The 12764-nt window shown below is 39.6% G+C and overlaps 1 protein-coding gene across 3 annotated transcripts in view; it reads right to left on the bottom strand.

Annotated features, from left to right (window-relative positions):
- Positions 1 to 12764, bottom strand: part of Crppa (CDP-L-ribitol pyrophosphorylase A) — a 277017-nt gene that overhangs the window by 232677 nt on the left and 31576 nt on the right. For all 3 annotated transcript variants that reach the window (XM_087554170.1, XM_087554169.1, NM_001008386.1), the window contains 1 exon segment: positions 5986 to 6135. In XM_087554170.1, the coding sequence (XP_087410296.1) occupies positions 5986 to 6135 (150 nt within the window).

The following is a 12764-nucleotide window of genomic DNA, read 5'->3' as shown; positions in this document are numbered from 1 at the left end:
TCAACCAATCTTCCTACTTTGTGTGTCCAACTCCTGTATACTTTAGAAAACCAGATAGTTCATTTTATACATTAGTATAGAACTAAATATGCCTGTTACTATAACAGCTCTCATGAGTATTTATGCAACAATGATGCAAAACAATTTTAATGATTTTAAATGTCTGATAATGAACATGATACAATTTAACTGATATCAAGATTGATAGCTTGATTATAATTTTTCACTTTAATAAAATACTACAAATTACCAACCTCAAAAACAAATGTCTGCTTATAATTCTTATGATTTTCTGATAAATGTATTGAAAGTTTTATGAAGGACAGATGAGGGCTTGAGGATATTTTGGTGTTGTTGTTTGGTTTAGTTTCTGTGCTTTCTTTTGCTTTCTTTGCTGTGTTTGACAAATTGAAGTAAAAGTCTCACACATCAGATATATGTTCTACCACTGGGCTTATATACACACACGCATTCAAACACAGAAATAAACAGATGATGATAGATAGATAGATAGATAGATAGATAGATAGATAGATAGATATAGAGATAGACAGAGACACAGAGAGATTGAGTGACAGAAACAGAAACAGAGATAGAGACAGAGACAGAGACAGAGACAGAGAGACAGAGCTTACCCGTATAACACAATTCATTCCATTGGTAGCACTATATCTGCATACACATGTATCTCTACACAAAATTCAATTCAACAATGTGTATTAAGAACCAAATATGAACCTTAACATCTTCCAGCTACTAGAGGTAAAGCAGATAAGACAAAGTTCTTGCACTCGTGGAACTGAAATTCTATCATAATAGAAGAATTAGACGAGCAGACGTTAGGAGAAGGTGACATCTAATAAAGAAAACAAAGAGGTGCATGACAAGGATTGCCCCATATGGACTTCAGAGGGGATGACATTTGCATAAAGACCTAAACCCCACAGAGAGAAGTATCTGAGGATCATGTATAGAAACACACACACACACACACACACACACACACACACACACACCTTGTATTTTCATGGTTTCTCTCTCTCTCTCTCTCTATCATACAAACACACACCTTGCATTCTCACGCACACACACACACACACACACACACACACACACACCCTGTATTCTCAAGCTCACACACCCTTTCACAGCTATTCTTTGAACAGATATGAATGTGATATTAATAAAATATTAGAAGGCCACTAAGAGTAAGACAGGTATGATAATGTGCCGTGATGACTACTTTTATATCAATCTGACACAGGCTATAGTCATTTTGGCAGAGAAAACCGCAGTTGAGAAAAGGCCTCACCAGACTGGCCTGTGGGCAAACCTGTGGTACATTTTCTTGGTTGATGATCAATGTAGGTGAGCCCATCCCACAGGAGGTGGTACTACTCCTGGGTGGATGGTCCTGGATGGTATAAGAAAGCAAGCTGAACCAGCTAGTAATTAGCACTCCTCCGTGGCCTCTACATCTATTCCTGCCTCCAGGTACCTGACCTGAATTCCTGTCCTGACTTCCCCGGGTGATGCACTACAGCCAGTAAAATGAAATAAACTTTGTCTGCTCCAGTGTTTTTGGTTTGTTTTGGTCTGGTTTGTTTGTTTTGTTTTTCTTTTGTTTTCTTTTGTCATGGTGTTTTATTACAGCAGTTGAACCCCTAGCTAAGACATCTACCTTCATGGGGCTCACCGTCTGTCTGCAATCAGACGGTCACAGCTGAATTCCTAAGGCACTGAGGGAAGGAATTAAAAGCACAGAATGGCTTGGCCTAACTTGTCCACCTGGAACTGGAAGAAGATTTTTCGTATCTGAAAAGCAACATAAAATTGGAACTCAAATCCCAGGAGAAGGAAGCATATGTGAAGGAAGTAAAAGGAGCTAAAAATGGTCAGAGCACAGAGGAGATAGGCAGGAAGCAGCAAGGGAACTAAGAACAGCAGACTAGGCAGAGCAGAAGTGTGGCCACTGGGCCCTCCAGAGTCACTCTCAATATCCAACAAAGTCACCAATAACACCAAGTGCATATGCCTCATTCCTCAGCCTCCCACAGCCTTGACAACAAGGAGCACATCTCTACTCAGCTATTGGAAAATGGTGAGTTCCAGTGTGCATGTTTCACATGAGTTGCACAAAGAGAAGTTCTAGCCTGAAGAAGAAAACGTCGATATAAGTCTATATCTCAAGGCCACATAAATGACTAACCTTTCATAGCTTTGCAGATTTCTCAATTTTTCCCTTGGCTTGCTATAAATACTCCCAAAACATATCTGTTACTTTTATAATCAGAAAAGGTAGGATAATTCCTTGGTTCACTCTCTAGCACAAAACTAAAGAGAAAGGAAAGAAGGAAGGAAGGAAGGAAGGAAGGAAGGAAGGAAGGAAGGAAGGAAGGAAGGGAGGGAGGGAGGGAGGGAGGGAGGGAAGGGAAGGGAAAGGGAAGGGAAGGGAGGGGAGGGGAGGGAAGGGAAGGGAGGAAGGAAGAGAAAGAAAGAAAGAAAGAAAGAAAGAAAGAAAGAAAGAAAGGAAGGAAGGAAGAAAGAAAGGAAGGAAGGAAGAAAGAAAGGAAGGAAGGAAGGAAGGAAGGGGAAGGGAGGAAGGAAGAGAAAGAGAGAGAGAGAGAAAGAGAGAGAGAGAGAGAAGAAAAGAATGAAACAAAAGCCTAAATATGGTGCTCACAACCCCTCCCTGTATAAAGACCTACTCCCTAGAGTTAATACCCTTACTACAGGGGTCCATCCATCATTGCAACATTGTTTGCTAGTGAATCATTTCTGTCAGTGAGCTATTAGGTCATCTCTCTTGATCTAAAACTGCTTATACCTACCCACTTTTTCTCCTGCTTAAATATGCCAACGTTCCTCCCCAAATTGGTCCTCTATTCTCCCTGAAATTAGCTCAGTTCAGGTTTTCACATACAGCACTACCCTCAATCTAGTGATTGTGATCTCAGCAATCTGCTAAGTTCCATGGTCACGATTTTCTATAAATCCATCCATCCATCACTCTGAGAATTTCCTTCTCTGGGATTCTGGGATGTAACCTCTTGACTACATGCCTGATAGATGACATTCCTACCCTGGCTTGATAAGTAAGTGCTGGCACTTACAGATGTTAATGTAAGTTCTATACTGTATAGGCTTTGAGTAGTCTCTATCAAACTGTAGTCTAGTTGGCCATTATCCCAGTTCTAGACAATACCATCTTTCCTCTGGTGCTTAAAGAGCTGTCAGTGTTTAGGAAGCCAATCTGCTTCTGTTTGCAGGATGCTTGTCTAACAAAGCTGTGGTTCTAAAACAAGTGGTACTGCTTCTGCTTAAAGTTAAGGAGCTCATTTGATGCCTTCATTGTTCCTCAACATAAGATAATCTGCCTGAGAGACTCTTCTGTCCTTGAAAAGCTTGGGGAGATGACTGAAGACTTGTAGACTTAACTCCAGGATGCTGGAGGAGAAGATTGTAAAAGCTGGAAGCTGAGAATCCATTGGAAATACCTTAGTTCTTCTATTTTGGAGTCTCTAGCCATGAATGACAAGATGCATTTCTATGCATGATCTTAAATGACTAACATTTACATGCACAGTTGGGTCAGGATCTGATCCCATATTTTGAAGCAATAAAGGAGGGAGATAGAAGTTGAAGAAAGAGGCTTCAATTTCATCCTATTATTAATTAACCCATCAGGCATTCCATGAGGAAGTAAGATTCTGCTTTTTTAGCAAAAGCAATTTCATCTTCATTTCACTTTCTTAGCACTCAATCATATTGAATGACGTCCCCATTGACATAAGTCAAATTGAGTTGGATTTATAGTAAAAAGTCAGGTTTAATGGGGCAGCTCTCGGGTGGGTTCAGTGAAGTCCCAAGGCTAGGCTAGGGTAGAGGCTTCTTAAAGGGGAGGAGGGGATGGGGAGTTGTGACTTGATGGTGAGGTACTAGGGTTATATCTTGATTTGGTAAGTTTAGAGACCTGGATGTGAGTCTTAGGTCCCGTAGTCACATTGGAATCCAGGAACTATGAGCTTGTGGTGTCCATTATTTGGCGAGCTTTTGCAAACATGAGCTCCTGGTCAGAAGAGAAGGATGGAGACCTTTTAGTCCAGGCTATCTTCCTTTCTCCCGAATCCTCCAGGCTAGCACATAAGTCTAGAAGTAATCTTATACTTGCAAGATTCTAATTCTTATCTCCCAAAACCTTAACTTCTACCTCAAAAAAAGATACCTACGTCCTAATCTCTCAGAACAAATCTTTGATCTAATGACTCTCATCTTTGATATGTAAGCTATAATATACTGCGAGAATTGTCCCAATTTTACCTTCAAATGCATTTGAAACATTAGCATTTCATACTACACTATCTAAATTATTCCAGTTGCCAAAAATGTGTTGCATGTCTTGAGCTTTTCAATGCTATAATGATAAAAATACCTCAGAGAAATGACTTAAGGGACGAAGCACAAATGTTGTCTATGATTTCAGAGGTTGCAACCTAACATCAAAGAAAGAGCCACTTGTAGCATAATGGTCAGAAAGCAGAGAAAGAGATTCATGGTGACTCATGTTAATATCCCCTGCACAGAAATCCAAGGCCAGCTTGGTCTACATAGATAGTTTGAGGTCAGACTGGGCTATGTGAGCTTGTCTCAAAAACCAGAAGTAAAATAAAAAAGAACAGGACCAGATTTATCTGCCAAAGGTATGCCACCAGTAGCCCACTTCGTCCAGTCTCCATTATAAAGGTCCTACCATAGCACCACCAGACTGGGACCAAGTAATCCTTTATGAACCTGTGCTAGACAGTTCATATTCACTACAACATCAGAGAAAGGTAGATATTAAAGTTAATAAACACTTTCACAAACCTCAGGAACATGCCAATGGCAGAAGGTAGCTCAGCATATCCAGTCTATAAAATGGGATATGTGAACTCAACTTGGAAAAATGATAATAGCAGAATGAGAATAATTAAAATATAATTCTCAAAGTAATGTCCCATGTTCCAAACTATTTTAAGGAAAAGAAAACTGACTGAATATCTCATTAAAAGAAAATCCTATATAATCTTTTCCAAAACTAACTGGAGTCAAGTATTGATAACTGAATGTATGAATGTGAATAACCATTACCACTAACCTAACTATAGCTGGCATTTTTAGTATAAATGTATTTGTTACATTATCCTATAACCCTAACTGCTCATCTTTTTCAGCACACTTACTGATTACTCAACACCAATCAACTGTGTTTCATGGAGAAGTTTCTGATAGATCAATTTATGACACTCAACAATGACTTAATCTGTAAACAAATGGCTATAAATGTTTATAAGTTCATAAAGCATCCAAATGAAAGAAAAACATGCATATTATAGTATCAATTTGTGGGAGGGGATTTTTACAGTTAAATATGGAGTTTAAGTTAAATATGTAATTAAACAGTCCAGGTATTTGTGCCAGAACATTTACCATACTGGGTAAATTGTCAAGAAGACAAGTTTTTAAGGTAGATGTGGGCCAGTGTTTCAGAAGGCACTGCTATGGCCGGTTCACTGTGCTTGGACTGTCTGAATGTATGGCACTGTTTACCCTGAGTGTCCGCATTCCTCTGGAGACTGGAATTTCCGTAAGTGCTAGCCAGAGGACATGTATGTGACCAATCCCAACAAAGCCCCTGGGCTCTGAGTCTCTAATGGACTTCCAAGCCTTATACCCGCATTCCTATGCTTTCATTGCTCCAGGAAGTGTTTTCTGTGACCCATGAAGGAAGGGCAGAGCTCAAGCAGCTTCAGAAAGAATTCTGCAGAAGCCCTGCCCGAGAGTTTGTACTGAACCAATAGAATACTCCTATTACTCAGATGTAATTCAGACTAACCTAGAGTACGACTACCTGCTGAGTCTCATGGATTTTTCTAGAAATTCAAATGTGGAGAGTTTTAAACACCATGACAGAACCAGCAGCTTTTTGAAAGCCCAGATCCTTACCTTCTGATACGCTTCATAGATCACATCAAAGTGAAAAGCCTGGGGCATTTCGCTTGCCCTGTGCTTGGCACGGTCCAGTGAGTGGTCTAAGTGACCATCAGCAGACGGACTGACGACAGTGGACACCAGAGGTCGAATTGCTCCTGCTGCCTATAAGACAAGGGGGAAATGCATACTTTACCTATAGAGCATTTGAAGGTTAAACTCTAAATTCAACATCTCACTTCCAAAAAAAAAAAAAGACTTCAGACTTTGAACAATCTCACCCAAGAAAGCAGGTAAACAAAAGTGTTTGCTCAATCCACAATTCACATCGAAAATTTTAAAAATCAATTTCATAGAGTAGCAATCCCATGCCCTTCAAGATGGAAATACTGTTTATTATATATTCAACTGTCTTTCTATCGGGCAGGCTAAATTGCCTCAGCGAGTAACCAGTGTGCTGACTATCAAGCCAGATGACCTGAGTTTGATCCCCAGGACCTGCATGGTAGAAGGAGGAAGCAAACCCCCACAGGTGGTCCTCTGACCTTTACTTGCACACTGTGACATATGCACCCTCACACATCACACACACATAAATAAATGAAATAAAAATCCTTTCCATCCTAAGTCACTGAGGTCAAACTCTGTAAAGGAATGCTACGGGACAATCGGGTTTTCCCTGAAGATGGGAGGGAAAGAAAGAGACTATTGTGAAACCATTGAAATGAGTTTCAAATTAATGCTCAGAAATGAGTGTGCTTTCAGAAAATTTAATTTACACATTGGATCATTAAAGAGACAAACTCCCTAGGATCCCCACTATGAGACTAAACAACCTGAATGACAACGAATTTATGTCTTGCTCTAATTCATTTTACAAACACTTCTTTTCAGATATAAAGTCCGCGCAGCACTTCCTCAGGCCAGGCGTCCACTTGTTTCCATTTCTACAATGGAAGCCCTGTCTTATGAACAGCTGCAGCTAAACTGCATGTTAAGGATGACTCCTTCAGGACTGACCGTCTGCCATTTACTTTCATCAGGATTTCCCTGGCATCATACATGACTGCCCTTACCAGAGAGCTACCTCAATGACGCAGCCGCAAAGGAAGTATCCAAAACGGGCAGTCAACTAAACCTCTGTATCTTTACTCCAACATGACATTTCTTTCTCAGAATGTTACGTGAGTATCTTGGCTCATGAGCCATAAGCCAAGAGCGCAAGTGTGCTCTGAAGAGGCCATCAGCTGATCCAGACGACCCACAGGAGAGTTTACCGAAACCAGGGAGTTGATTAAAAACAGTGTGAATGCATGAGCCAAGGAGACAGTTTATAACTGCTTCACCGTTTCCAGCCCATCAAGTCCAACATGGAGCCTAGACACAAATGCAAAAGCAATACAGCCAGAGGTGAAGGGACTCACACCTATGACCTACAATGGGTAAAATGGGAAAAAGATATGTACATTCTAATTTTTAAGATATTAAATTTCCATACAGCTACCAAAAGGCATTACTAGAATTCATGCCACACAAGGAGTGTCACAGACTTTCCCCGGTGAAGCAGGCAGTAAAAGGTATAAAAAAAATTTCTAATGCAACCACTGAAAAAGCCTCTGAGAACTGCCCAAGGGGCCTTCAGGAGACTAAAATCTTATTTGAGAAAATCTGAATCATGGTTGGGAATAAAAAGAGTATGTGGCACTTCAGCAGTGGCCTGTTTCTCCTCCATCCTTAACTCAGTGTAACAGCAGCTCCAAGACAGGCAGAGCTTAAAGGGGGGTAGGGGTGCAGATGACAAAAAACAATACAAACAAAAGTGCAGGGCCCTAGTTCCAGGTCATAGTGGGAAAAGCAGGGAGGCAATGGTCCCCTCAGCACCTTTTATAGACACTGAAACCATGCAAATGTGGCCCAGATGTTCTGCTCACAGGCAGAGCAAAGTTTCTAAGCTAGGAAATGACAGGAAGGCAGCTCAATTCTTCAAGGCTCTCTTTAAGTACCAGGGTAATGAAGTAGGTGTCACTCCAAAAAGGACTGAAAGCTATGCTCACCCACAGCTCCAGAGTAGCACAAAAATTTTATAGAGGGAGAGAAGGGGTCTAAGATTAAAGTTCTATTAAACTCCCCTTCAGAGAAAGAGAGAGGGAGAGACAGAGGGAAAGGGAAAGGGAAGGAGAGGGAGAGAGAGAGAGAGATTCAGAATAAGTACATTTTTAGAAAAGGGAGATTATAAGAATGAACAATTAAGAGGATACTGGAGCTACCAAAAAAAAAATTTAGAAAGCTAAGTTTAAGGCTATTTACCAGAAGACACAAGAAGCACAGCAGCAAAACTCCCACCCACTAGGATCAAAACAAACTTCAAACATTGGTCTTAAACCTACCCCTGCAGAAAGGCCAGTGTTTAACTGGGTCAGATTGCAGAGTAAGTATGCCACGGGCATTATTAAAAATAGAGCTGAACAGCTCCCAAAGGATGGTGTTGAGCAGCCAGGAGTGATACCAGTCGGCAGCATGAGGAGAAACCAAAGCAGTCAGAACCAACCAGGCCAAACCCCTGTTATCTCAACATGAGTCCACACGCCCAACTTTCTGGCCTCTGAGAAAGTGACACTCGAAGCTTTCTGTGCAAAAGACTCAGGTAATGTGCCAAGGCATAAAACAAGCAAACAACATTTCTTGGAAAGGTAGAAGGTAGGAACCAGTCAGTGTCTGGAATTAGAAACACATGATTGTAAAAACATTCCATTTTTAATAAAGCATTGTATCCAAAGATAACAGTTTAACTGGTACAGAAAGGGACTAGGAAAGCCACAAAACCTGCCCCCAGGTAGACATGTAGATTTCAAAGCACCTCTTGATACTGTGTTCAGAAAACTAAGGGGATCATGTGTGAAGTGAAGCAAGGTTTTAGATACTTTTCTTTCGCAATAGAAATTGAGAGTTGCAGGAATTACCATAACTATAGGAGCTCAACAATCATTCCCCCAGAGAAAGGAAGAGAGCCAGAAGACAGTGGGGCAGCATTCACACTCAAAGAAAAGTAATAATCTAATCTACAACCACAGAATCAACATCTCAAAAGGAGAAATTAAGAAACAAAAAAGCAAGAACTGCTTAGCTAGCCAGCTCACTTTACAGACTATATACAATATTCTTCAGTTTAAACAAAATGAACTCCAACAGCGATTCTTATGCAGGAAAGAGCTCATCATTCGGGTACCAGCAAATTTAAAACACCAGGGAAAATGGAAATTTCCTCCCTTCTTAATTTATTAACTGGTTGAAAAACCAACTGAATTAAATAGCAAATACATAATCCACCCATTGAAATGCAATTAAAGGGGGGAGAGAGCTGGACTCTCAGAAGTGTGGACACTCCTGAGAAGTCAGAGGAGACTACCCTCTGCCTACTTTCCTGACCCAAGAGGGAATCGCCTAGTACCAACTGAGCCCCCTGGGTGCAAGGACCTAGGAGCAATCAGGGGCAGGACCTTTCTGATTCCTGCCCATGCCTAGAGTTGAAAGACAGTCACCAGGAGCAAATACACACCCTGAGATCAGAGCACCTGTTCTCAGATTAGGCTGAAAGAAAACAGGAAAACAGTTCTACAGGAGTGCTGACACAGAGGCCTACAGCAGGGTCAAGTCACTCTCAGAAACAGCAAGACAAGCAAACACCAGAGACAACCCAATGGCTAGAGGCAAGCACAGGAACCTAAGCAACAGAAATCAAGAATACTTGGCATCATCAGAGCCCAGTTCTCCACCAAAGAAAATACTGAATATCCAAACACACCAGATTTAGATTTTAAAATCACATTTTATGATAATGATGGAAGACTTTAAGAAGGACATAAATGACTCACTTAAAGGAATGCAGGACAACACAAATAAACAAGTAGAAGCCCTAAAAGAGGAAACACAAAACTCCGTGAAAGAATTACAGGAAAACACAACCAAACAGGTGAAGGAATTGAACAAAACCATCCAGGATTTAAAAATGGAAATAGAAACAATAAAGAAAGAACAAAGGGAGACAACCCTGGAGATAGAAAACCTAAGGAAGAGACCAGGAGTCATAGATACAAGCATCACGAACAGAATACAAGAGATAGAAGAGAGAATCTCAGGGGCAGAAGATATGATAGAAAACATCAAAAAAAATCAAAAATGATGTAAAATGGAAAAAGCTCCTAGCCCAAAACATCCAGGAAATCTAGGACACAATGAGATCAAACCTAAAGATAATAGGTATAGAAGAGAGTGAAGACTCCCAACTTAAAGGGCCAGTGAATATATTCAACAAAATTATAGAAAAAAACTTCCCTAACCTAAAGAAAGAGATGCTAATAAACATATAGGAAGCCTACAGAACTCTAAATAGATTGGACCAGAAGAGAAATTCCTCCTGTCACATAATAGTCAAAGCACGAAATGCACAAAACAAAGAAAGAATATTAAGAGCAGTAAAGAAAAAAGGTCAAGTGACATATAAAGGCAGACCTATAAGAATTACACCAGACTTCTCACCACAGACTATGAAAGCCAGAAGATCTTAGACAGATGTCACACAAACCCTAAGAGAACACAAATGCCAGCCCAGGCTACTATATTCAGCAAAACTCTCAAATAATGTAGATGGAAAAACCAAGATATTCCATGAAAAAAACAAATTTACACAACAACTTTCTACAAATCCAGCCCTATAAAGGAAAATAGATGGAAAACTCCAGGACAAGGAGAGAAACTACATACAAAAAGTAACAATGTAATCTCCTTGCAGTGAAACCAAAAGAGAGACACACAAACATAATTCTACCTCTAACAAGGAAAATAACAGGAAGTGACAATCACTATTCCTTAATAACTCTCAATATCAATGGACTCCATTCCCCAATAAAAAGACATGGACTAACAGGCTGGGTATATAAAGAGGACGCAGCTTTTTGCTGCATAGGGAAACACATACCTCAGAGACAAAAACAGATAGTACCTCAGAGTAAAAGGCTGGAAAACAACTTTCCAAGCAAATGGCCCGAAGAAATAAGCTGGAGTTGCTATTACAATATCAAATAAAATTGACTTTCAACCAAAAGTCATCAAAAAAGATAAGGAAGGACACTTCATATTCATCAAAGGAAAAATCCACCAAGATGAATTCTCAATCCTAAATATCTGTGCTCCAAATACAAGGGCACCTACATTCATAAAAGAAACCTTACTAAGGCTCAAATAACACATTGCACGTCACATAATAATAGTAGGAGATTTCAACACCCCACTCTCATCAATGGAAAGATCATAGAAACAGGTATTAAACAGAGACATAGAAAAACTAACAAGTTATGAACCAAACGAATTTAAAAGGTATTTTATAGAACATTCCATGCCAAAACAAAAGATATCTCTTCTTCTCAGCACCTCATGTTACCTTCTCCAAAATTGACCATATAATGGGTCACAAAACAGACCTCAGCATATACAAGAAGATAAAAATAACCCCATGCATCCTATCAGACCACCACGGACTAAGACTGGACTTCAAAAACAACAATAATGACAGAAAGCACACATATACATGGAAGTTGAACAACACTCTACTGAATGACAATTTGATCAAGGAAGAAATAAAGAAAGAAATTAAAGACTTCTTAGAATTTAATGAAAATGAAGGTACAACATTACCAAATGTATGGGACACAATGAAAGCTGTGCTAAGAGGAAAACTCATAGCTCTGAGTGCCTGCAGAAACAGGAGAGAGCATATGTCAGCAGCTTGACAGCACACCTAAAAGCTCTAGTACAAAAAGAAAAAAAAATAAACCCAAGAGGAGTAGAAGGCAAGAAATAATCAAACTCAGTGCTGAAATCAACTAAGTAGAAATGAAAAGGACTATACAAAAAAAAAAAAAGCAAGAGCTGGTTCTTTGAGAAAATCAACAAAATAGATAAACCCTTAGCCAGACTAACCAGAGGTCACAGAAAGTGTATCCAAATTAACAAAATCACAAATGAAAAGGGAGCCATAACAACAGAACCTGAGGAAATTTTAAAAATCATTAGATCCTACTACAAAAGCCTATATTCAGCAAAACTGGAAAATCTGGAGGAAACGGACAATTTTCTAGACAGATACCAGGTACCAAAGTTAAATCAGAAACAAATAAACCATCTAAACTACCTCATAAACCCTAAAGAAATAGAAGCATTTATTAAAAATCTCCCAAACAAAAAGAGCCCAGAACCAGACAGGTTTAGGGCAGAATTCTATCAGACCTTCATAAAAGACCTCATACAAATACTGTCTAAACTATTCCACAAAATTGAAACAGAAGGAGCACAACCGAATTCCTTCTATGAAGCCACAATTACTCTTATACCTAAACCACACCAAAAAAACACAAAGAAAGAGAACTTCAGACCAATTTCCCTTATGAATATTGATGTAAAAATACTCAATAAAATTCTGGCAAACAGAATCCAAGAATACATCAAAATGATCATCCATCATGATCAAGTAGGCTTCATCCCAGGCATGCAGGGATGGTTTAATATACGGAAAACCATCAACGTGATCCACTAAACAAACAAACTCAAAGATAAAAACCACATGATCATTTCATTAGATGCTGAGAAAGCATTTGACAAAATTCAACACCCCTTCATGACAAAAGTCCTGGAAAGATCAGAAATCCAAGGCCCATATCTAAACATAGTAAAAGCCATATACAGCAAACCAGTAGCTAACATCAAACTACATGGAGAGAAACTTGAAGCAATCCCACTAA

This window comes from Rattus norvegicus, chromosome 6, assembly GCF_021556685.1.
Source record: "Rattus norvegicus strain SHRSP/BbbUtx chromosome 6, alternate assembly SHRSP_T2T, whole genome shotgun sequence".
Lineage (NCBI taxonomy): Eukaryota > Metazoa > Chordata > Mammalia > Rodentia > Muridae > Rattus > Rattus norvegicus.
This window is presented reverse-complemented; position numbering and strand designations above follow the sequence as displayed.